This window comes from Sceloporus occidentalis, unplaced genomic scaffold, assembly GCF_023333645.1.
Source record: "Sceloporus occidentalis isolate IW3139 unplaced genomic scaffold, rSceOcc1.0.p SCAF_1, whole genome shotgun sequence".
Lineage (NCBI taxonomy): Eukaryota > Metazoa > Chordata > Lepidosauria > Squamata > Phrynosomatidae > Sceloporus > Sceloporus occidentalis.
The window spans coordinates 307,913,983-307,940,749 of record NW_028316981.1 but is presented as its reverse complement, the minus strand read 5'-3'; the positions used below and the strand labels follow the sequence as shown (position 1 = coordinate 307,940,749).

Genomic DNA, 26,767 nt, shown 5'->3' with positions numbered 1-26,767 from the left:
TGGAGAGCTGACCAATTCAAGCAGGCTTTGCATACAACAAGTTTTCCTGCTAAGTACCTGCATGTCATAAGCATTTGAATTTAAATTACCATATTGAAATCAAATCTGATTTTTTAAATTTTTATTTGGTGTGCATTGGAAGAGAGGTAGTCTTATACGGCGAGTATATCCCAAACTCTATATTTTAACTGGAAAAGTTGGGGGACGTCTTATACGCCGGAAAATACGGTACCTATAATTTTAAAAGTAGACTTGTAAAACACTAATGGGACCTAGCTCCTGAGCAGAATTTGGAAATGTTACTTCTTAGGACTACAACTCCCAGGACCTCCATCCAGAATCTCACCCACTGGTCATGATGGCAGGGGTCTCTCGAAATTGTAGCACAAAGATGTTACTTTTACAAACTCTTACCCCAAGACTGCGGTTTCTTGGTTTGCAGCCCAGTTAACGTATGCCTTCATTCAGACCTGGCTGAGATGACTATTGTAGCTTCAACACATCAGATGCTTTATTTTTATTTAAAATATTTATTATATTTTTTTCTGTAAACATACCTAAAGTACTTCGCACAACCTTCAAAAAACCAACAATATGATTACAAATGTATAATAAACTAACAAATAAAGCAGTAAACCATTTTTAAAAAGTTGTGTAAGATAGCAGTGTTTATGTAAAACAAAAATAAAATTGTGAAAGCCTCTGACAGGTGGGGGAAACATCTGGTTCTACAGATGTTGCTGCACTGCAGCTCCTCTAATCCCTTGTCATTAGCTATGCTGCTGAAAGGTGATGGGAGTTATAGTCCACAGATATTTGGAGGGTCACAAATTGCTTTGGAGTAGAGCAAAACCTGTCACCTCTTGTGTGAGCAGCTGAACTGTGAGTAACTTGTGTTCTAGATTCTAATAACTTTTGTGCTAATGAATTGAAGTCGGAAAGCTCCCCCTCCCCATGACTGAGTTAATAGAGTGCAAACTACTTTTACACTTTGAACTCAGCTTGTACCATGTTTCCCCAAAAATAAGACACTGCCTTATATTTATTTTTCCTCAAAAAGACACACCATGGCTTATTTTCAGGGGATGTCTTATTTTTATTAAGTATGACACAACAATCTACAATTATTCAAATACAGTCAACCCTCCTTATACACGGAATTTTTATCCATGGCTTGAAAATATTCAAAAAAGTATGAATTGCTGATAGCAAACCTTGATTTTCCATTTTATATAAGGGACACCATTTTGCTCTGCCATTGTATTTAATGGGATTCAAGCATCCACGGATTTTGCTATTCACGGGGGATCCTGGAACCATACCCCAGCGGATTACAAGGTCCCACTGTATAGTTAAGTTGTCTTCTTAACTATAACTCTCCAAACCCAGAATTCCATCCTGAATTTCTTGCCACTCCATTTCCTTTAGAACCATTGGCCCTAATCTTTCTGCTACCTCCCTGCCCCCTTCTGTTCCACACCGGGCCTATCACTATGTCTTATTTTTGGGGCATGGCTTGTATTGTGGAAATGCTTAGAAATCCTGCTATGGCTTATTTTATGGGTGTGTCTTATTTTGGGGGAAACAGGGTAGCAATTGAAGAAAGTTGAGAACAATGGGGAAGGGGAAGTGGGAGGAAGAGAAAGAAACTGGGAGGAGGAGAAAGAGACTTGCTTGTAGATATCTTCCACACATGCTGCTCAACAGCAATGGGATGTAATCTCAGAGCCCACGTTCAATGTGAAAAGGACCCAGCTTTTACCCCTGGAAAATTTTAAAAGCAGCTGGAAAAGTGGGACAACAGAGGATTAATTAGGACTGTTCCATCCAAATTGGGACAGTTGGAGGGTATGTCAATACGTAACCCCACATGCTGTGATTTGCCGTATGCAACCCCAATGTTGAATCTTACCCCTTGTCTTTTTTTAAAATCATCTTAAAATATATTTTATTGAACCTTAAAAACTACACAAAAATTTAAGACATACAAATTTCCATAGACATTACATATTAGCCCTTGTCTTTTAAAATGACTATTGCTATTGATAGGGTTTGAAGAAATCTTGGAGCCAGCATTGTTCTGGAGATGGTGTCATGAAAGATGCCAGTGAAAAAGGAAGCATCGTATTGCTGTTAGGCTTCCCTTCAGCTGCAGGAACAGCAAAGGGTGATTGTTCTTTGTCTGATACATGTGTGACACATGCTGGGCCCATAATCTGGGCTGTAAAGGCTATTCCTCCTTCATTGTGCTTTGTGGTGATATCTTCTGCGGGGAGATCTGTGGTGGAAGTGATTGGTCTACCCTGGCTGAAACATGAACAATAAAAGATTAAGACATTGCAAAATGAATAGGCTGACATCTGGGTCAGACCTAAGTCATCACTCCAGTGTCAGACTCTAGCTGCTGCCATACTGCAGAATTAATGCAGTTTGATACTGCTTTAACTGCCATAGCTCCATCTATGGAATCCTGGGGTGTGTAATTTGTGTAGCACCAGATCTCTCTGACAGAAGGCTAAATATCTCACAAAGCTACAATTGCCAGAATTCCGCAGCACTGAATCATGGCAGTTAAAATGGTATCAAACTGCATTCATTCTGCAGTGCAGATGTAGCCTAAGAATGTTACTGCACTATCCAGTTACATCCATTTGATAACACTTTAAGTGCTATAACTCTATCCTACAGAATCTTTGGATTTGCAGTTTGTTAATTTCCTAAAATTTTTCTGCTTGAGAGCTCTGTCACCCTTGCCCCCAACTACAGTACTAGAGCTCTCTAGCTGTGAATTCTAAGCACCACAGTAATCTGCAAATAGGATGGAGCCATGACAACTGAAGCAGCATCAAAATGCTGTAACTGTGTAAGGCAGGAGAGGATGGGAGAGTGTCTCTTTTGAGGTACACCTGCCAGAATCTGCTGGCCAAGAGGTTCTGGGAGCTGCATTCCAAAACAATGATTATTTCAGGCTCTGGAACTGGAGAGACTCAGGGGAGATTATCACATGGGGCTGGGATCACTCCTGTGTCTTTAGCCCATATTTGACTGCAATCCCACGAAAGTCTTTCAGATCGCAGTGCTATTGTCCCGTCATTGAAGTGGCATTGCATTAATGCAAATCCCCATTAATACAAAATGCCAGGCAATGCTGCTTCAATGATGGGACAATGACGGAATCTCTGCGATATTGTTTGAAAGTTTTCCACGCGATTGCAGTCAGTTGCGCTTTCCAGATGAGATAATGTCTGGATAAGAGCGATGTCATGTGAAAATCTTCTCACGAATGCACTGTAAGAACGGAAAAGGACAGGGCAAGGACACAGAACTTGTTGTTTCTATGGAAGCATGAATGCAGATGGTGGATGCAGGAGGTTCAGGCCACACCAGGTGACACCCTAAAGGGGGAGACACCACTGCTCCCCAAACATCTGCCTTTTGGAAGAAGCTGGCTGTGGTGTTCGTCTGCGTGTCTTTAAAACATTGGAGCTCAGAGGAAGAGATGGTGTGAGTGGAGGGAGGCTCAGTGGGAAGAGAGAGAAGAGGCCTTGGGTTCTTAATTTTTTATAAAAAAAAAAACTAAAATTAATTAATAAAATTAATTAAAAATTATTTTTAAAAACATTTTATTTAAAAACATCACATCTTAACAAAAAAGTTCCCTTCAACATCATGAAACCATTCAAAGATATAGCTGTGTTAGTCTGTAGAATCAATATGTAGAGAGATCTTGTAGCACCTTTAAGACTAACTGAAAGAAAGAAATTGGCAGCCTGAGCTTTCGTAGACTTCAGTCTACTTCCTCAGATGCATTTGGTGGAGTGGAAGCCAGGCAAAGACATATATACTGTATGCCATTGGTGTGCGAGGATGTCAACCAGATGTGATTCCTAAAGTCCTGCGTGTGGTAATTTGATATGACATCCTCACATACCAATGGCATATATATGTCCTTGCCTGGCTTCTACTCATGAAACTATATACATGTAAATACATTTAGGCTGTGTGTATGATCTTGTAATTTAAAGGTATAATTTTAATTTTGCTAGTTATGTATGTCACAACTGTTGCCATTACATCCAGTGATAAACCGGAATTGCAATTTGGTTTAGTGGTTAAGACACTAATTCTGACAATTGGAAGATCGGAAGGTTTGCAATTCGAGGCCCGGATGCTGCATGATGGGGTGAGCTCCTATCACTTAGTCCCTCCTTCTGCCAACCTAGCAGTTCAAACGCATGCAAATGCAAGTAGATAAATACTGTAGGTATCATTTCTCAGTGGGAAGGTAACAGCGTTTGGTGCAATTATGCTGGCCACATGATCACCAAAGTGATCTTTGGTCAATGCTGGCTCCCTTGGCTTAGTAACAGAGATGAGCATTGCTCCCTACAGTCAGTTATGAGTAGACATTCATGTCAAGGGACTACTTTTACCTTTACCTTTTTACAATTTATGAACAACATTACTATAAAATAATTACTAAGGATTCTGAATGGTGTGGTAAGGTAGGAAGTCAATGGGGGTGTGACACTATGAGTTACCACACCTGGTGATGCCAACTCTAGTGATGCCACTGAATGCAGAGATCCAGCCCCAGATTCTGCATAAAGACTTTACCTCTGAAAATGGATTATGTGCTTGTTTCGAATTCTTTGTAGGGCGATGATCATCATGGTCAACAAAAAGATGCTTCCACAGAGAGAGAGCATGACAATCTCATAGGTTTGCCAGGAAGAGCCTAAGGTGAGAGAGATATATGAGAAAGTATTGATAAACCAGCACCATACCTTTGACATACAGGTGTGACATACCTATATTTCCAATCCACAGATTCTGGGTTATCACCTCCCCTAAGCCTCATCCTCTGTAGCTATGGAGGCTGGGGAGACTGAAATCTCATGATTTAGCACTCCCAACTAGAGAGGAATCTTACATTAACATCTGATGGTCTTCAGCTGTTATAATTATCAATACTTGAAATATGAATTTTTTGCCCCACCCCCCAAAAAAGACATGATGTGGCAAATTATGAACACCAACATTCCATAGGATACAGCCATGGCAGTTAACGTGGAACCATACGCCTATAATTATGTAGTGTGAAAGGGCCCTTAGTCATTACAACCAACAAAATAAAACTATAGAAAACGGTAGAAAGCTGGAGTCATTTTTCTCCTTCAAAAAACCCTCCCCTAGAATTTTTGATCAAGACATGGAAAGTGTATCCCCTAAAAGTTTAACACTATTACTATTGATACAAATATCTGGAGTTCATAGAGACTGGTTTAAGATCTTTGGGGTAAGACTTTCTCTCTATCCCACTGCAGTCATGTGTTCAGTTGAGAGACTTCTTGGTGGCTGCTCCTGTAATGTGGAAATCCTTCTCATTGGAGATTATCAGATGGGGGATATCCCATCCTTGTCCCATCCTTATAGCGTGATTACGAAAAGATTTTCATACAGCGTCTCACTTATCCCGTAAGTATCCCATCACTAAACTGCAACTGACCACGATTGCATGAAAGATTTTCACATGACGTGGCGCTTATCCTGTCATTGTCCCATCATGGAAGTGGGATTGTCCTATCCTTGCCCTTCATTTTGTATTAATAGAAGAGCATGTTAATGCAAGTCCACTTCACTGACAGTTTAATGACAGGATCAGCTTGAATGTGTGAACGTCTTTTGTGCGGTCACTGTCACAGTGCTTTACATAACAGAAAGGGCAGGATTCGCTCCTGTCCCCTGTCTGATAATCTCCTTAGAGAAGCTTGTTTGGTCCCCTCTCTGCTCTCTTTTTGCCTGAAGGCAAAAATGGGCCTTCAGTCTTAAGCAGTTGTGACATAAAGATCTTGGGATGCAGTATGCTGTACTTTTATATTTATTTTAAACAATTTTAAAGATTTTAGTAAATGATCTATTTATTTATTTTTTACATGGACCCAGATAAGGAGAGAGATTTCAATGACAATTATGTCTCCCAAGTGCTTTTCATGAGTGGGTTTGACTAACTACTGACAATAATGCTTACTAGAAAACTCACTGTACTATACTATAAAAATCAGAGTTTTGCAGAGCAAAGTACCTGAATCTTTGGGTAAAAGTGATCTGTGGTGTTCATTCTCTGTAGGGATTGGCATGCTGGAAAACAAAAATGGAACATAATCCACTTTAAAAATATAAAGGACATTGATATGATCCGTTGTTAGTGACCCAAGTTCTGAAGACAATAAAAAGGTTATGTCCAAATTTGCCCAGGACAGTCTCAATTAATCCCATGTGATCCCACTTTTTCAGATGCTTTTAAATAATCCCAGTTTCTTTCTCATCCTGCCACATAATCCCTTTCTCCTCAATTTACTTCATTTACTGCAAACAGAGTTCAAAGTGCAAAAGGAGTGAGCACTCCATTAGTGCAGCAGAGCAGCAGAGGAAAGGTGCTTCCCAGTAGGCTCAGGCAAAAGCAAACTACTGTAGTCTTCCCTAGCTTGTGTGTTCTTCCTCATTGAAAACTTTTGGCACCCTGACCCCACTCTGAAGTTGCTTGGACACATGTCCCAGTTTTAATCTGTGAAATGTTTTTGGGTTTGAGAAACATGGAGTGCCGTAAACAGTAACACAATTTATTATGGCAAATGCTTTTGTAGAACTAGCTTAGCAACTGACTATGAGATTCTGGGGAAAAGATATATTTCCCAAACTCTGGGGCCCAACAGTTGGAAAGTTACTTTTTTTTGGACTCCCAAAATCCCCCAGCTGTTATGGCCACTGGTCATACTGGCGGGTGGATTTTTGCAGCTATAGTCAAAAAATAACTTTCTCAGGCTCTGAGTACACTTCTTTTCTTCTCTTTGTTATAATGCTCTTATTCCCATTCAGTCCAGGCTTTGGCCAAGGGGCATCCAATTGTGACAGCAAAGGCACCACCATGCTTTACAATGCCATTATCTTTTTCTGACGGAAAAGCCCATGATATAAAATGAATGTGTTTACTTATCAGGAATATATATATATATATATATATATATATATATATATACATACACGTGACCACAAAACTCCCGTTAAACATTATAGCAAATAATTTCAGAGCCTGGTTGAATTCTGAGCCTCCTTTAAAGCCCTGGGATTTAAAGGCCTTCCTTCCTCATAAATTCATCCCAAGGCATTTTCCGTTTGTCACTTGCACGTTAATATAGTGGTTTCCTCGTGGCATTTATGCACTGACCCCGGTTGCCCCTTATTCTAGATTATAAATGAGGTGTGGAATTACAGGACGCATATCCTGATAGCGCACACCTTTAATAAATATGTTAATCAACTGTCTACAGCATGTCCCCCGGCTAGAGACTGGAGAGTTTGTGCCTCCCGTTATGGATGGGGCACTTTAAATTCTATTCTCTTTCCAGTGACAACCTTAAGTTAAAATGGATTTATTGGTAGTGGGGTGTGTGTGTGTGTGAATCCATTAGCCATAAGTTACGCATAGGAAGAAGAAAAGAGAGCAGAGACTGCAGGAGGGTGTGTGTGTGTGTGTGTGTATTCTTTCCATAGCCAAGTAAAATGAACAGAGCTTGGGAAAATACTGGCTTTTTGGACTATAACGTCCATAAACTCTCAGCCAGCATGGTCTGTGGCTAGGGCAATGGTTTCCAAATTCTGGTTCTCCAGGTATTTTGGATGTCAGCCCCAAGAAGCCTCAGCTACCTTGGCCACTGATCAGGGATTCTGGAAGCTGAAGTCTGAAACAGCTGGAAGATCAAAGTTGAGGAACAACTAGGCAGGGAATTCTGAGTAGATTCTGAGATTTCTAGTCCTAGGGGGATGGGGGGGGGGTTCGGGGGGGTTGTTAAAATCCTAATTTTGAAAATCAGCAATGATGTCTGATACATGGGTAGAAATCCGGCCCACATTTGAATGTTGGGTGACACTTTTTCTAGATCACCAGTGAGTGGCATTAGTGCAGTGGATTCAATCAGGAACAAGCTGGCCAGACTGAAGGAGTGCAGCAGATGTGGGAACATTATAGGGTGAAGTGGCAGGAGGTAACATGAATACAAGAACCCTAGGATCTGATCTAGGGCTTTGGTTTCTTGTTGTGTTGTGCTGTTAAGTCATTTCCAACATATGGCAATCCTAAGGTGAACCTATCATGGGATTTTCTTTGCAAGTTTTTTCAGAGGGGGTTTGACATTGCCACTGCACTTTGTTCTCTCTCTGTGTGCCTTTAAGTTGCCTGTCAACTTAGGGTGACCTCCTGGATTTTATAGGCTTTCTTAGACAAGGAATACTCAGAGGAGGTTTTGCCACCCCCTTCCTCTGAAATATAGCCTACCTGGTATTAATTGTTGGTCTCCCATCCAACTACTAACCAGGCCTGACCCTGCTTAGCTTCCAAGATCAGACAGGATCTGGCACCTTTAGAGTATGTATGTTGTTTGCCTTCAAGTCTGTGAAGTTAAAGGCTTTCATGGCTGGCATCCATAGTTTTTTATGGGTTTTTCAGGCTATGAGGTTGTGTTCTAGAAGAGTTTATTCCTGATTTGTTGTCAGTAGCTGTGGCTGGCATCTTCAGAGAATGCTGGCATGGAAGAGAGTGGGGTACTACCCCTGCCACGATACAGTCACTTACAGGATGCAATCAAAAATTATCACATTAAAAATGCTGCTGGGTGAATGCATCCTGGCTGCATCCCGACTCCCAGTCACTCTTAGCCTGCCACTTTTCAAAAACAGGAGCTTCCCATGTTTGCAAATCGGCTGGCTGAGCATGGCTGAGAGGCTGGATGTAGCCGGGATGCATTCGCCCAGTGTCATCAGTCACATTTGTCATGCGATCATTCTCAATTGCATCCCGTAAGCAACTGTATCGCAGCAGGAGAAAGTCGCTTTATTTTTGCATGCAATTAACTCATTAGTTGAGTTGCTACGATTGCTAAGAACCACTAGCAGAATTTTCTTCAAAGGTTCAGAATTTGCAACCCTGTGGCCCCAATAACCATGTTCAATTAGCCAGATCTGGTGTCAGGCTCCTGGATTGGATTTGGAAAACAATAACACAGACTTAGGTAGAACAAGAGGAAGAACAGGCTTACCTTGCGACTATAGAGTATCTTTCCATGGGCTCCTCTGTGGGAGGCTCTGAATGGAAGAGGAACATGTCTATGTTGTAGTCATGCTGGTTTTCCATATCACAGGATTTTAGGGCTGTCACTTGCTTTTGCTTCTGACCTGTATGAGTAAAGCCCCTTAACCTTTTGGATTGTTCACCCTTTTTGCAGTTCAAGTTTCTTTTACCATGTATTTTATATATAATACAACACTTTGTATTAAAAGCAACAAAACTCACCCTGCAGTCTTAATTCTGCATGTATGCTCTTCTAGTACTAGTTGCTGCTGCAGCAGTATTTAGAAGCAGAGACGTCAGCATGTCATAATTTCATGTCTTCATCAGCTTCTTTTCTTACATTTCCCATCATTTGGTACTTTATACTGTTGTGGATATGAATCCTTACTTTTAAAGAAGTGGGCTGAAACACGCCGGTACTATCTTCCTCAAAAGATAAGCCGAAATTGAGTGTGGTGGTTAATAAATGTACAAAAAACCCATAGCTGCTATGTACCTTGTCACCAAAAAGGGAAAGGTGGGGAATTCATTAGGGCTTGCCCTTTCTTCCCATTGAATGATTATATTTGAAGGAAACTCCCAGTTTCCCAGATTTCATAATTTACTCCTTCTTGGATTTAATCCTCGGTACAAAGATAAGATAAGAATGCCATAGTCATCAAGATTTTTTTTAAAAAAAATAAGCAGACGAAAAATTGGACTCGATGATCTCATTGCTTTGGATAGCTATTAAATGACTCACTGGGTTTCACCTAAAGACTTTAAGAATACCTAACCAAAGGTGAAAAGGTCCAACACAACTCTTCCAGGGTTCCATGTGGCCGGAACATAATAATGTATATCTGTAAATACAGTGACTTTGAAAGGCCATGGTTCCATAGCCACTGTGTGTCTGACTGAAGTCTTCTAGAATTGCATTAAAGGCAATAGATTTGCCTTAGGGATGCCATCAGTTGGAAATAAATAATAAAAGAAATAAAACTTTTATTTATATCCCGCTTTTCTGTGACAAGACAATCAAAGCGGCTACAACATGTTAAAATCCACATTTACAAATTTATGTCCCAAATTCCCCCCTTTAAAACAGTATTAAACAAATTACAATTAAAACATCTATTAAAAACACAATAAAATACAGCGAGGACAGAGCGGTGGGTTGATACATGATGTGGTGGGCAGTTATTCTGTGGCTGGGCACTTTTATTCAGGAAAGGCCTGCCGGAAGAGATCCATCTTGACAGCTTTTTTTAAGGCTGTCTAAGCTGACAATTTGATGGCTCTCGTCTGGCAGACCGTTCCATAGTTTGGGAGCAATTGCAGAGAAGGCCCTCTGGGAGGTAGCAGTTAGTCTGGTTTTTAAAGGCTGCAATAGATTCCTCCCAGAGGACCTGAGGGTGCGGGGCGGATTATATGGAAGCAGGCGATCCCTCAAATAGGTTGGACCCAAGCCATGTAGGGCTTTAAAGGTTATAACCAACACCTTGTACTGTGCCTGGAAACTAATAGGCAAAAATGATTTGAAGGCACACAACAACAATCAAGCCCAGAGTGTTATGCCACACACTGACTGAGATCTACATCACTGAGCATAGCATAAGAGTTCAACAGGAAGAACTATCTTACATTTCTTCTTTTACCATTCCAGTACTCATGGTTTTACTGCAATAGTCCCACTCCACAGACAATCAGTGGGTAGTGGAGGTGGATTGGGGAAGCATCTGGCTATAGCCAATGGTGGAACAATAGCTGAGATGCTCTGGAGGCCTTGGCAGATGATCCTTGAGATGTCTGACCTAGCCACATGCCTTGGATATATTCCATTTGGATAATGTGCTTTCCTTGGAAGCCAAGCTGATCAAATTCAGGCTGTCATACTTTGGCCACATAATGAGAGAGTATGAATCACTAGAACACACGATAAAGCTAGGGAAGGTGGAGTGATGTAGAAAGAGAGGAAGACCGCACCCCAGATGGGTAGACTCAATCAGGGAGGACACGGGCATGAGTTTGCAGGAACTGAGCAAAGCAATGGAAGATAGGGGATCATGGAGATATTTCATCCACAAGGTTGCTATGAGTTGGGATCAGCTCAAAGGCAGTTGACAACAACAATGTGGAGTTGCCATTGGAGAATGTTCAGAAACTTCATTTGGTCCAAAAAGCTGCAGTGACAATGGAGATTATCATATGGAGGATAAGGATGGGAGCAAAGCAGATTGCTCCCGTTCTATTGGTGCGATTAAGAGAAACATAATAATTGTGCTTGGAAAGAGACTGGCAGCCAGTGAAGTGTTGCCACAAGGAAAATCCTGTTAATACCAAATGACAAGACCATTATATTTCACAGACGGGAGAAAAACGGGATAAGCATACGGGGTGTGATCATCTTTCTCCTGATTTTGCGATTGGGATGGGATAAGGACAGGATCAATCCACTTTGATCCCATCCTTATCCTCCGTCTGATAATCTCCAATGTTATCTGGAGCTGGCTACAGGGAATACACAATTTCCTTGTGGCAACAGCTCCACTGGCTGCCGGTCCTTTTCCAAGCACAATTATAAACTTTCCCTCAAACTTAGACTTTCACCACCCTACTTCCCTTTAAGAAGTGAGCAGTGGTGGCTCAGTTGTCACTGCCACCAGTCTTAATGCCATTGTTTCCGTGGAGGGCTGTGGCAACCTGGAGGACTCAGTTGTCACTGCCACCAGTCTTAATGCCATTGTTTCCGTGGAGGGCTGTGGCAACCTGGAGAGATGAGTGGCAGTGGGGAGCGGGAGTGAAGGACTGAGTCTGCTACTTCTCACTTCTTCAGCAATGGCAGCAGCAGGAATGTGGAAGACTCAGCCCTCCACCTCCCCACCACTGCCACTGCTTGTCTCTTTGGGACATCACAGCCTCCCAAGGAAACAAGTGATGGTGGAGGCAGGAATGTGGAGGATTCAGCCCTGCCCCCCCCCGCTACTGCTTCTGCTTTCTTTGGGGTGCCACAGCCCCCCAAAGAGATGAGTGGCAGTGGCAGCGGGAACAGATTCTTTAATTTTTAAACACTCCCCCTCCCTGTTTTGTTGGGGGGGGTGTTTAAAAAATGATTTGCACTGGGTGTAGAATGTGTCCAGTACACAACTGCCTAAGGAGATTATCACAAGGGGGAAGGGATAGGGATGGGATTGCTTCTCGATCCTCATCCAGTCCATGACCCGAGTGAAAGTGATAGCGCAAATCACTTTCATACTGCAGCTGGCTGAAAAGTGCTTTCAGTTATCATGGTATTTGTTGGGATATAGCAACTTCGCATGCTGAGACCTTCTAGTAATGCATGTCTATGGTATTTATTGCCCACTAACAACTCCTACTCATTGCCCCTCCTCATTTCCTGTTTACCCAGGAGGACACCTAACCTTTTGTTCCCAAGAAGAAGAAAGCAAGGATGAGTCGCCATTAGTACTAAATTTGCTTACCTACTCATCTGCATGCGTGTGTCCGGAGCTGAAAGGATGCTGGGGCAGCATCCTTCCTGAGATGCATGCAGACTACTTTTTCTACCTCATTTTTCTTGCAACATGAAGCTAGACCTGTGTATCTCTTCATACACATGATTTTGTAAATAAACTTATTTCTTTTTTCACTTTTAACCAAGTGACTGTGTGTTTTTTTTGGGGACATGTGGCTAGGAGAGGAGTGGAGCTAGTTGAGTTTTCCTGCTTGCCTCATATTCCGCTGTGTGAACTTTGCTAGTAAGATTAAACAATCTTGCTTACTTTCCTGAGTTTCAAACAACCCTCAAGAAAGAACTACATTTCCTAACAGTATTAATGAGTTAATCTGTTAATATGAAAGACTGAAAATGATGGCTGAAAATGCTTTCAGCTGATGGATGAAAGCTCTTTTCTGTCAGCTGCAGTGTGAAAGTGATTTGTGTCGTCATTCTCGCTCGTGCTTCCCTGCCGGGACAAGTGTGAAAGTCCTTCCCGCGATCAGGTGGGAAGGATGAGATATGGACAGGACAGTGACATCCTCTACCTAATGTGATCAACTCCACACATACGTTTCTTTGGAATAGCTGATTTGTGGGCTGCATTAGAGCATTGATCTATTAGAGCACTGATCTATGCTTAATTGTGAACATTATGAGTGGGGAGAAAGATATTTAGGGTACTTTTAGCTCTTCCCCATGTATACTCAGAAGGAATTTGGGTATGGATACTGGGTCACCATGACTAGTCAGAGTGGAAGCACTCTGTGTGTATGAGTGTGCATGTGTGTGAAAGAAACAGAGGGAGGGATGTTTCTATGTTAAACAGTGTAGGGGAAGGGCCCTTCAGCCTGTATATAAGGTAAATTGCCTCTCTGGGGGGCTTCAAGGATTTGCAATTCCCCTTTTGGCACAGAGAAAGAGCAGCATGGGGAGCATGAAGGAGGTGAGGGACAGACAAATAGTCTTAGGGAGACACATGAAGCCCTAGGGCTGCACTTTTTTCCATCCTATATTTCAGTCAGAAGTATAATCAACACAGTTTCCTCCCATCCAAGGAGACAGGTTAGGCAAATACACGCAACAACTGAATGGCAGGAAAGCACCAACTATTACATCATATAGTTTTTTGTTTTTATTATAGACTTCTTTTTATCCACATGAATGTTAAAGAAACTACAACAGAGTTAAATACCTTTTTTAAATCTCAGTGGTTATATTTTTTTTAATTACACTCAATAATAAATTGTAAAATATTTCCAGAAGAGTACAATCTTCATTCATACAGCAGGCAAAATACCAGGAGAAGAATGGGCAGAGTCTGGGAAAGGGTGAGGAGCTGGGATTGGCATGGGGTGGAGTGCGCATATGGGGATCCTTGAAGTTTCCAGTTTGCTTTTAGAAAGCCCTGGATATGGCTAATGCTCTTCCATCAGTACATCTTGATGTAATCTCGCCCATGTTTTTTCTTTTCTTTTCTGAATCACATTCCTTTCCAGAAATGAATCACTCTTCAAAAGCGAAACAGCATAACTATAAAATGCTTTTCATGGCATAGGACTGGGAAGTGCCAGGGAGTTCTTTGCATGGGCGTATCCACACAACCAGGTCAAAAGCCTTTTCACAGTTTCTATCAAGTTCAGGAGTCCTTCTAAAAACACCAAACCAAACTTTGGTACCACCAAAAAGATCCAAGACAAGCATTCTTGAATTTGTTCCGTTCGTCCCTTTTTTGTTTTTTTTTTTAAAAATTAATAAATGGCTGCTACATTCTAATTTACATGGGTTGTCCATGAAGCTTTTGTTTGTTTGTTCCTTTTTCGTTTTTTTGTTTTAATACCCAAAGCCCTTCCATTTTCAGTCTTTAGGTAAGTCTGAATTCAGAGTGATGGGTGGTATTTTACAAGACCTTCCGATGCACCTAGTGTAAGGAGAAAGAAAAGAAAACATTACCAACTCTGAGCCCACTAATTGGATAAGGCTATATACATCTTAGCAAATAAATTAAATTATATTGTTTCGGAAGACACTTCAGCTGCAGTCTAACTCAAGTGTAATTGCATTCATATTTGGACTGCATGTCCACGGGTGGGGGCTGCTGGGAGTTCCAGTCCAACAACATTTGGAAGGCTGTGCAATTTCCAGCCTTGTCATAGCCTTTACTGCAGATGTGGCTGCACTTCATTCCCAACAAGGGCAGCTTCCTTTACTGTTCCTGAGAAAAGTGGATTAGCTTAGGTAAGACAACCTAAACCCACAGCAATGTCCCCAACGTACCAGCATCATCACTGCCTGCTTCCAGCATCTATCGCCTGGGGTGGCTGGTCAGAGAGAGAACTTTTCTTAAGAGTTACTTTGGCAACTAGTTACTTTTTGCAGCAATGAGCTTTCTTCTGTCAAGGCCATAGCTGTAATCTGCTACTTTTCAATGGAACTGGAACATGTTTTTAACCTCTCACTCATTATTGGGTGTGTGTGTTACTCAGTCTGAGCAACAAAAAGGGAAAGGAATGAGGAAGGGTCAAATCAGAGGTTGCCTAGTACTACAGCTAGGAAAGATTTTTATTTGTAACTTCTTTTGCATTTTCCCAGAATTTCCAAAGTGCAATATGTGAATTGGCCATTTGGGGGAATGAGAAATTTTCAAATGACATAGGAGGAGTAGTAGTAGTGGTAACTCGTTAGTAACAAGTAACCTGTTGAATTATCTTTCTGGACTGCGGTAGCAGTTACAGGCAATGACCTGTTAAGGGATAAGACAAATGAGTGATCAATTAATTTCTTTTAAAAGAACATGAAGCCTACCTGTAACTTGAGGTACTTTGAATGGGCATCTGTGAATGTACACATATGAGTTATCCTGCACCTGTGCAGAGCCATTTGGAAACCTCTAGAGCTAAGCAGAGTGTTTTGGCAGGAGCTCCATCCCTCCCCATGAGAAAATGTGGAATAACACACACACACACACACACACACACACACACACACACTCCTGTACACTGCAGAGAAGCCAAGATAAACATAAAGGGATATTATTATTATTAGTAGTAGTAGTAGTATTAGTATTAGTATTAAACATATGCCAAGGGGAAGAGAGCATGTTGTGTGAGTTCATAGATGACCATTCAAAGAACCTGGCCTCTGTGACTCATACAAATTGTGTCCAGCATGCTATCAGAGGAGGAGCAATGTTAGTTGCAAACAGAAGAAAGAACAGCAGTACCACAGGAAGCATCCTGCCTTACTGTCACATTTACAAAACAGTGCTTGACAGATGTCAGTGGTTCTGCCCAAGTTGCTGCTTTGCAAATGTTGCAGACACATTGTGGGGAAAGGCAGTAGACTGAGAGTGATCTAGCTGAGTGCTTCCTGAATGGTTGTGGCAGGATCTTTTTATCTAGATGATAGGATAGTGTCACAACCCATGGAGATGAAATTGGAAGACCTTTCTGCAGATCCCCATAATATACAACAAGGTGGAGTGAGGACTGAAAGTTAATCCTCACTCCATTTAGTCTTCTCCAAATAAAAAGCCAAGGCCCTCTGCATATCCAGTGTGTGACACATGTGTTCTTCATCTTTTGGTGAGCATGAAAAGAACACTGGCAATGCAGCATCTTGGGAGATGTGAAATGATGTAATGTCTTTGGATAGAAAGGAGAAATCTGGATGGTGAATAACTTTGTCTTTACTGAATTGGAGGAAAGGTAGATCTGACTGCAGGGCGTCCAGCTCACTAAACACATGTTATAGTTACCTAGAATATTGTTTTTTGGGAGAGAAGATGGATGGCACATGTTGTCAAAGGTTCAAAGGCCTTGCCCATGAGCTCAGTCTGGACTAGCTATAGATGGACCAAATGGTGGCCTCTGAAGGTGAGGTGTGTGGCATAATTGCCATCAAACAAATCTTAATGGAGACCAAACAGTTGTTGTTTTGAGAGAGATATGTTACAATTTCCAAAACATGGACCACTTGTACAGTCCTCCCTGTTCTGGACTCACCCATGTATGGGAAAAATAGTGTATGCTCAAGCCCCATAGGAAAGAATTAGGCATGTGTGCATGGCAACACACAGGGTGCATGGCGCAGATATGCGTCTCATTACTTCTAATGGGGCTTGCCTTCCGCATAAGCTCAAAGCCGTGGAAGGCAAGTCTGCCTATGAGGAGGGCTGACTGTATGAACAAGAGTCTAGGTATCTAGGAAAGAAAATAAATGTCTTTACTTACTGAGACAAAACCTATGCATAGTTGGTTTTCTTGCCACTGCAATGATGGCTTCTACATGCCCTGAGAATACAGAGTAGTGTTTTCTAAACTTTGGTCCTCTAGACTTCAACTCTCAGAAGTCCCAGCCAGCTTGGGCAACAGTTATATGAGTGTGTATTCCTGCATGGCTGGGAGTTGGACTGGATGGCCCTGTTGTCTCTGTTTATCACACTATACTCTTAAAGTGCTACTATTCCACTTTGACTCCTCTAGCTGCCTCCTGTTGCATTCTGGGATTGGCAGTTTTAAGGAGGGGTATTTAGAATTCTCAGGCAGAGAAGTTCTCTGCTTGAGAATTCTAAATACCCCTCCTTAAAACTGCAAATCCCACAGTGCAACAGGAGGCAGCTAGAGGAGTCAAAGTGGAATAGTAGCTCTTTAAGAGCATAGTGTGATAAACATCTATGATTCCTCCTAGGAATCCACATTCCCTTCTTATAACCTTCTAGGAATCCACATTCCCCTCTTATAACAGGAAGGCATTCTGGCTCGGGCGGAACAGAAGTGCAGTGAAGAGTTGAGGATTGCACCTTCTGAATAAGAAGCAACAAACTGATGTTTGTCAGAGTGGCTGCCCAAGAGTGGTTGGATCCCCCCCCCATAATGGACTTGACCTCAGTGTTATAAAACTAGAAGTTCCCCAATTTGTTGCTGAACTATGGTAGATGGGGGGGGGGAACCTAAGGACTGCTCCAGGCAAGTATGGAGGGGAGTGCACATAGGGTTGCCATAATGGAGGACCTCGAAACCGGGACAAATGTAGGACAAGGTTTGAAAATGTAGGACATTTTTTTTTTTAATTTCCTGGCTAGGAAATTAAAAAAAAAAAGTCCTAGATTTTTAAACCTTGTCCTCCTCCTCCTCCTCCCGGCCTGGGAGGGAGCCTAGGCCGGCTCCCAGGCCGGGAAAGAGGCGGAGGCTGCTCCTCATCGCGGCGATCGCCGCAAGGGGAAGCGGCCTGCTCCTCCTCCCGGTCTGGGAGGAAGCCTCAGCAGGCTCCCAGGCCAGGAAAGAGGCAGGGGCCGCTCCTCATCGCGGCGATCGCCGCGGTGGGAAGCGGCCTCCTCCTCCTCCCTGGCCTTGCGGAGGCCTTGGAGGACCCCGCGGTCGGAGCTCCGACCGCGGAGCCGCCTCGAAGGCCTCGCTGGGGCCCGGGAGGGAGCGTCTCCGCGGCTGGAGCTCCAACCGCGGAGAGCCTTCCCAGGCCTCAGCAAGGCCTTGGAGCCGCCGCGGGGCCTGAGGTGGCCGCGGTGGGCGGGGCTGTCCCGGTTTGGGCGCCAAACCGGACCGGGACCGGGTTGGCCCCTCCCAAACCAGGATTGTCCCGCCCCCCGGCGGGATATGGCAACCCTAAGTGCACAAGGCTCCAACCAACACTTTCTGCTTAGCTCTAGGAGTTTCTGAATGGCTCTACTCAGGTACAGAATAACCTATATATGTGAATCACAGACACCACAAAGAAGAAATAACATTTCATGCTCTGTTTACAGTAGGTCTGGCCCTTGCAGCAGTATCTATAAAGCCAAGAATCCCAGATTTACTGATTTGTGGCTCACAGAAGAGTCACACTGGCCTCCAAAGCTGCTTTGTCTTTTTGGCTGGGGCTTACAGAGAACCGGAAACTGCTTCTAAAAACTACAGCTAAAAAAACCCCATGTGTTTCTCTGCTTGGCTACTTTGGTTAATCATTTAAGTGAACACTAATTTCAGAATAGCACTGCAGTTTGCTTTACATAAAAATTCTCCATTGACATGTCAAGAGAAAAAACACAGCATGAGAAATGTGTCCCCAGTGCTGTTTACACTCTATGCATGCCTAAGCACCAGGTTCTTTTCTTCAACCTTCATATTTGACTTATTTGCTTATTATTTATTTGTTTTATTTATATTGTATCTTTGTCCCAGAATGGGACTCAAGGAGACTTGTGGATGCTGGGGCCTTCTGTTCTTTTTGGATAGGGGTGAGCAACTGTGGAGGTTCTGCAGGCCAACTGACTGCCCCAGAGACCCTTTAGAGGCCAGATAAAAATGTCGAAAAGCTCAAAGAAAAAAGCCAAGGAAGTGTCTAGAAGTCCATGCTTAGACTTTAGTCCTATTATTAGTCCTGATGAGAGTAGACCAATTGAATTACTGGGATTTACCTACATATTGACTAACCATTCAACAATTGATTGAACAGGTTTACTTTACTTGGGACTAGCGAACAACAGTGGGCCTTATCACACATGAAACTGGAACTCCAATCTGGAGCCCTTGCATAGCAAGGGGGAAGCAGGGTCACTTTGAATCCAAGACAATTCACGTGATGTATTAGCACACACAAAGAACGAATTTGTGCTGATTCCTGAGTCAAAGCAGAGCAAGAGCACTTTGAATTACCACACCGGTACATACTATTGGGATTCAACAATTCGAATTGGCACCTTTGTGCATGCTCAGTAGGGTTCTGAACGCATCGAGACCTTTTATGCTTCTGGGGTGAAGAAGGGGGCCACTTCCTGATTCCACTTTCACGTGAATGCAACCCTCACATGAATTGTTCCTGTCATCTAGATCTAAATCTACCCTCCGTTTCATTCCCTTCGCCCCTGTCATCTACATCTAAATCTACCCTTCCGAGCACTGGAAGCAAACAGGGCAAAATTGCATCATGGGAAATGTGGGACCTTGGAGGTTTGAGGTGTGTGTGTACCAGGACGGAAGCAAAGTTGCATTCCACACCAGACCAATTTGGAGTGAAATCAAAGTGAGCTTAGAAGCAATTTTTGTGAATTTATTTGTTACCAAATTCACCAAAATGAGGAGTCATTTTGGATTGACTGTGGAAGCACCTTAGAACAAGTCCCCCATAGAAAGCAATCACGTGAGATAATACATCACGTTTCAGCGTGAATCCGCATGGTTGGACCCACAGTCGCGTCAGAACAGAGCTGCAAAACCCTCCGTGTGGTAAGGCTCAACGGAATCACTAGGGTTGGTGTCACCCAGTGCGGTAACTTGTGGTGTCACCCCCCCATTGACCTCCTCCCATTTCACACCATACAGAATCTTTAGTAATGCTTTTTTGCACTAATATTACTCATAAATTGTAATTCCCATATAGCACTGAATGTAATGCTAATAGTTGTGACATAAACAACTAGCAGAATTAAAATTATACTTTAAAATTACAATATCATACACACGCCCTAAATATATTTACATATACATAGTGAAGATTTGGTTAAAATGTGATGATTTTAAAGAAAAAAATAAAAGAATAAAAAAAATTTTCAAAAATTATTTTTTTAAAAAAATTAAATTTTGAAATTTTGAAATTTGAATTTCAAAAAATTCTGGGGAATTTCCTTTCTCCTCCCACTGAGCTTCACCCCACTCCCACTATCTCTTAAAGAATATTAAAAGGAAGCAGATGAATCCCACAGCCAAAAGGTAGGTGTTTGAAGAGACATAGTGCCACCCCCTTTAGAGTGTCACCTGGTGTGGTCCACCTAGTGTGGTAACAAGATGCCAGCCTGTGTATAGCCTTGAACAGTGTTTACAGTCTGCCTGCCCCATACATGGGCTTCCCATACTCGGACTTGAGGTCACGTGGACGAGAAGCCCCATTTAGATTAATGGTGCACATGTCCATGGGGTGCATGTCATGCTGCACGCAGAAGCGCACCCCAATCATCTAAATGGGACTTGAGCAAGCACGGAATTCACTTTACGCAAGGATGTGTGTCTGCAACAGATCCCCCATGTAAAGCAAATTTTTGTATTTTTGATATTAAAAAGGAATACACATCACATTTCAGATTCCTCCGACCAATTTAAAAGGTAAACTGCTGCTTTTGGATACTTTCAGAAAGGGCAATTCCCCTTTCTTTGCTTCCCAAAAAGGTGGTTTGTGGATTTTGGAGGGGCCTTGGATGGCTGCATTTTGCCCCAGGGTCCCACTTTGCCCACCTCTGCTTTATGACATAAGAAAAGCCCTCCTGAATCAGAGCATAAAATTTGTTCTGCCTTACCATTAGCAGAATGAGATAGCTGCTTCCAGCATATTACAAAAGGGCAGATAATGTTTTGTTATTATTGTATTTTGTTAACTGCCAGGAATAGGAAGGGACTTTTCTCTCTCTTTTTGCCTTATGTGATGAAATAACTTGGTTGGTCTTGAGTGGACTTGACAAGGGGATGCCATTTGAGGCAGCAAGATCTCTTGGGCTGGTCCTGGTTACATGCATCCATCCTTTTATCTGTCTAATCAAGGCCAGATGAAACCCAGTTGGAGTAGACCCAGTCTATTAATTGTCAAATGGTGAGTCAACACATGGATAAATCCACTTGATTCAGTGGCTCTACTCTTCTTGGGAGTATCAATTGGATTTAGGCTCATAAATCGCTCCATTGCAGTGGTTGATAGGTGGTGTTCCACTTTGTACTGCCACTGCTCCTGCCACTCACCCTCTTAAAAGCTTGAAAAAGTTGCTTTCTGAACTAGAATTCCCCAACTTTACTAAACTAGAGCACCATGCTGTACTGAGTGGTGGATTCTGACAGGAGTAATAGACTAAATATTAACTTTTTCAAACTTTTTCTCCCCCCACCCTGCACAGCAGATGCTTGCCTTAAATAAACAGGCAAGTATGCTGTGAATGTTTGAAGGTGGTTTTGGGATAGCCCTTTACACTACATTATTTAGACACATACAGAATTGCTAGATTATATAGTTTTCTTTGTTAAAAGTTCAGGTCATCCTTCACTGAGGATGCATCTACACCAAAGAAATAATAACAGTTTGACACCACTTTCAGTGTTGTAGCTCCATCCTATGGAATCCTGGCAGTTGTAGTTTTACAAGATCTTTAACCTCCTCTGCCAAAGAGTATTGGTGTCTCACAAAACTACAAATCCTAGGCTTCTGTAGAATGGAGGCATGACAATTAAAGTGGTGTCAAACTGCACTGTTTCTTTCTACCGTGTAGATTCTCCCCAAAATCTTAACTAAATTTGTTTAGTGAATTTAACACCCATTGCACATCAAGCAGCAGTGACAAGTGAGTTTATTGTCCATTCACACTAGCTCACCTTTTAGCTTTTGCTGAGATGGGCTCCAAGCTTTTCTTTCCTGATCAAGCTTGCTGCATAGGGAATCTGCAAGAGAAAGCCATCAGGTGAAGCTGTGATATCAAAGATAGAACCACTAATAAAGGAAATGTGGTTTCCTTAGTAACTCTTACAGGAACCCTGTAAGTTACGCAAGTCTTTTTGCTCCCATGAAAAGGCTGTCACTTTCTGACAGGAGTGGCAGCTGGTGGTTTCTTGTCAATAAGCCACTGAATCCTCTCTGGATTTTCATGAGAACTTTACAATAATCACAGAATCCATGAGCTGGAAGAGACCCCCAAGGGCTACCCAATCTGTCCCCATTCAGCTATGCAGGAATACACAATCAAAGCATGCCAACTGATGGCCATCCAGCCTCTATTTAAAGACCTCCAAAGAAGGTCTAGGGTGACTTGGAGATCTGTCATTCATAGGATCGTCATGGGTCAAAGTCAACTTGAAGACCGTTAGCAACAACAATTCAGAATTCCACAAGCGCAGACATTTAACTTCCCTAAAAGCTTATTGTTAATCCCACCTACTGTAGAGTAGGATCAACAAATCAACAAGATTTACCTATGTGTTGACCCACCACTCGGTAATTCACTCAGGGGGTCAACTCTAATTGGAACTAACCTTCAGGATTTCAGCCATACAGTTGCATATCCTTGGACAGTATGCAACTATTTATCAATGCCTTAAATGCAGAACTTTGTTCACTGGGATTGCAGGAACTGCCATTGTGCTTCACCTATTGCACAATCAGACCGTAAGCAGAAACACTGTGTAGGTATGCAGTTGGTTCACACAATGTTGGTATTCAGAAGAAAGACGCTGTACTGCCACCATCATATAACTGCATGCCTGTAGTTTTAAACTATTAAAACACAATGTAAGATCTCAGCCAGAATCTTACTCGCACATTTCTTCCAACAAGTAGTTCCCACATCTGCTCTCTGTAGCCCACTTTGTTCGAGAACATAATTTCCTGTGGCAAGGGAAATGCAAGAGAGAAGAAAGACTGTCTTGCCAATTTCCCAATTACTGGGGAAGCCAGGGAAGTCAGTTGTTCAGGAAGTCATAAAAAGAATCTTTAACAAATCCACACGGCTGGCGGACAAAAAGCTGAAAATGAAAGCTATTGATTGGGCATTATTTCAGTGGCAAGCTTTAAACTGCCTTCCTTGCTGGGATGCTGAAGGGTGTAGTAATGAGAGAGAGGCAGAAGAGGGCATTGGGAGACTGATGTTAGAGAAAGAACATTCCAGTTCTTTAACCATCCCTTTGCACCCTCAGAATATCCCAAAGGTATGTGATTGTGTAGGCTGTGTTTCAAGACACTTCTTCAACCAAATGCCCTGGCATGTTCCCATCAGAACTTATATTTATGAAGCCAACTGAGCAGGAAAAACAGTTCCTGTGCCTGTAGCAAAACCTTGTAGAAACCAGCTGGTAATGCATTTCACAGCATGAAAACCAAAGTTATTACTGGCTGATGTCTGCAGAGGTGCAGCTGGAGAAGATAGGTCAAAAGTGAACAGACTTTTTAGTTACTTATTGGAGCATTCTGAAGCCTTGTACCTTTCTTCCCTTGGGATATTGAAACCTTGGTGTAGGAAGTGCCAAATTCCAGAAACTTGAAGAGCAGAAAATGCTGAGTATCAGGCACTGGTGCACATTGTGCAGGGAGGGGAGTCATAGTTCAGTAGGAAACCAAACAAGTAATAATCACAAAGGATGAAAAGAATATTTGAAAAGATTTCAAAAGTGGTAAACAAAAAACCCACATTTGTTTTAATGTCAAGAATCCCTGACAAGAATCCTGGACTGAGAAGAATTTTCACAATTCATGATTTATTCTGCACAAAATTTGCACTTGGTTGTTTTGTGCAAGAAACAGCATCTTCTGCACAGGAAACAGCATTTTATGTATGGAAATGAAACATTTCCCCATGGGTATTCCATGAGCACAGTGCCACTTCTGGATCCTAGCCAGTCTGTATTTCAGAGCTTGGAAAGTTTACCTTTTGGGGCTACAGTTCCCAAAATCCCCAAGCCATCATGACCACTGACAATGCCAGCTCAGGAATTCTGAGAGATAGAGTTGTCAAGTGCATGCTTTCCAAGCTCTGCCTCGATTTTATTCCCTGTCAACAGATAGTATGCTGGCACGTTCTTCAATCGGCAATTTTGGACTTCCCTCTTCCAAAACAATCACTCTCCCAACTTTTTTTTTTAGGTATTTCTGCAAAACTTTGATTTTCCTTGAAGATGCTAAGATTGCCTTCTCTGCATGCAGATGATGGGATTTTGGCTATGTAACAATCCATTCTTAGGAAAGCTACCATTTTTAATACAGTGGGCCCTTGGTTTCCATGGGTTTGGTTCTGTGGATGCTCAAGTTCCATTAAAAACGATGGCATAGTAAAATGGTGTCCTCTTATATAAAATGGCAAAATCAAGGTTGCTTATTGATTTTTTTTAAAAAAAAGTATTTTCAAGCCATGGATAATTGAATCCACAGATAAAAAATTCTGTGGACAGGGACAGCTAAGTGTCCAAATATTCTATTGGGATGCTTTGCATATAGAATGTTGCAGGTACATCTATTCACACCTCTTCAAATAGCCATAGAATTATTCTGTTTGTCTGTCAATCTGTCTGTCTTCTTAGAGTGTACTTTTAACTGGCCAAGATGGGAGGGGCCAGCTAAAATTGTGGTGAATCTAAACTCTTCCTAGTGACCTCTTGTCCTGCCCTAATTTTGCACTTGTGTTCCCAGATTGGAGGATTTTTTGGATTTGGCCTAACAATGACTTGAACATGCTAGCACTTTCAGGGAGGGAATTGAAGCTTGCAAATAGATGTACTCTCTTTTGCCTCACTGCTTCTTCACCTACTTTGTCTCTTCTGCCAGCAGCCCTATGCCAGTAAAGCAGTTCTTTGCTCTGTTGGAAGATCTGTGAAAGCAGTCAGTAGAAGACACTTGGTTTTAATCCTAATTCATTACATTTGGTGCATTCAGAGAACCTGGAATTGTTTTTAAGGTTGTGGGTCGCAATACTAGCAGAAGGTTATTAGTGGCTATTTTGCTTACTGCAGGCACTTGTAGGACAAGAGCAAATCACTTTTCTTAATTCATCATCACTGAATTATCCTTAAATATGAAGAGTCTTACAAGGACAACAGCTATTAAGAAGAGCCCCCCCTCCCGGCAAGTATTCAGTCTATCTTACATCTAAGTAATTCTGCATAGGATAGATTGAGAGGCTCAACTTTTAAATCTAAGAAAGCTCTTGCTGCTAGCTTCTTACTTTCTTTTCTTTCTTTTTTTTGGATCTGGCAGTCCAAGTAGACCACAAGTTGAACATGAGTCAACAGTGCGATGCAGCAGCTAAAAAGACCAATGCAATTTTAGGCTGCATCAATAAAAGTATAGTGTCTACATCAGGGGTTGTAATAGTGCCACTATATTCTGCTCTGGTCAGGCCCCACCTGGAATACTGTGTCCAGTTCTGGGTACCACAATTCAAAAAGGATGTTGAGAAATTGGAGCATGTCCAAAGGAGAGCGATTAAAATGGTGAAGGGTCTGGAAGCCATGCCCTATGATGAACGACTTAGGGAGCTGGGGATGTTTTAGCCTGGAGAAGAGAAGGTTAAGTGGTGATATGACAGCCCTGTTTAAATATTTGAAGGGATGTCATATTGAGGAGGGAGCAAGCTTGTTTTCTGCTACTCCAGAGACTAGGACCCGGAGCAATGGATGCAACCTCCAGGAAAAGAGATTCCACCTCAACATTAGGAAGAACTTCCTGACAGTAAGGGCTGTTCGAGAGTGGAACACACTCCTTCCTCGGAGTGTAGTGGAATCTCCCTCCTTGGAGGTCTTTAAACAGAGGCTGGATGGCCATCCGTTGGAGATGTTTTGATTTGGATTTCCTGCATGGCAGGGGGTTGGACTGGATGGCCGTTGCAGTCTCTTCCAACTCTATTATTCCATGATTCTATGATTCTATTTTCAGGAAGTGTCTAAGATGCTACAAGATCCCTCTGCATTCTGATTTTTATTTGTGTGTGTGTTTGACCATTTAGTACACTTCTGATGTGATGATTCCTCAGAAAGCTCAACTCATAGGCCCAGTTTTGCCAGATCATTTCAGGGAAAGGGGGGCTTAGTCTTTTGGGAGACTCAAACCTCTCTGATCTAGGAATTGTGAAGCTTAATATTTTCAGTAAAGGAAGATGTCTTACAATTTGTAATTGCTGAACCATTTCTTCTCTGTAGGCCAATTCACGCTTCATCTGATCTTGAAAATTATCTGTGTGGGGAAAAAGAAAGTAAGAGTCGATTAAGAAACTTTAAAAAATAGATGTATACAGTTAATGGAAATTCAATTTACAACAAACAGATGCAGCCAAACCATGTGGGTGGTTAATTCTAAAAAATGGTCTGCCTATTTCATCCCTGAGACTATTGCGTTCATGGAGAAATCAAATATTTTTTACTGAAAGCAGCAAGAGTTAGAACGTTAAACATATACAGTGACAAGATCACAAGCTCTTATGTTTCACAAAGCAAATTTTTTAAATGCCAATTTGAACCTACCAGTAAGGTATGAGAAAGCCCATGTGCATTACAATGTTATATGTGTTCCTCAGATGTAACACCCAATCAGATGGAGGGCTTACTCTCAAGTAAGTATGGCTAGCAGGCTTCTCCAATTTTCAGACCTAAAGATGTATTATACAGAACATATTACTGTCTCCAGGCAACTCTCTCATATTGTCACATTGAGGAAAG

The 26,767-nt window shown here is 42.1% G+C and overlaps 1 protein-coding gene across 1 annotated transcript in view; it reads right to left on the bottom strand.

Moving 5' to 3' along the window:
* Positions 1 to 14,408: 14,408 nt before the first annotated feature.
* SKOR2 (SKI family transcriptional corepressor 2) overlaps positions 14,409 to 26,767 on the bottom strand; it is a 99,201-nt gene continuing 86,842 nt past the window's right edge. The window contains exons 8-10 of the mRNA XM_089513523.1: positions 26,218 to 26,285; positions 21,947 to 22,012; positions 14,409 to 14,523 (exon numbers count right to left, since the gene is read on the bottom strand). Of these exons, the coding sequence (XP_089369649.1) occupies positions 21,950 to 22,012; positions 26,218 to 26,285 (131 nt within the window). The 3' untranslated portion in view covers positions 14,409 to 14,523; positions 21,947 to 21,949. The remainder of the gene's footprint in view (positions 14,524 to 21,946; positions 22,013 to 26,217; positions 26,286 to 26,767) is intronic.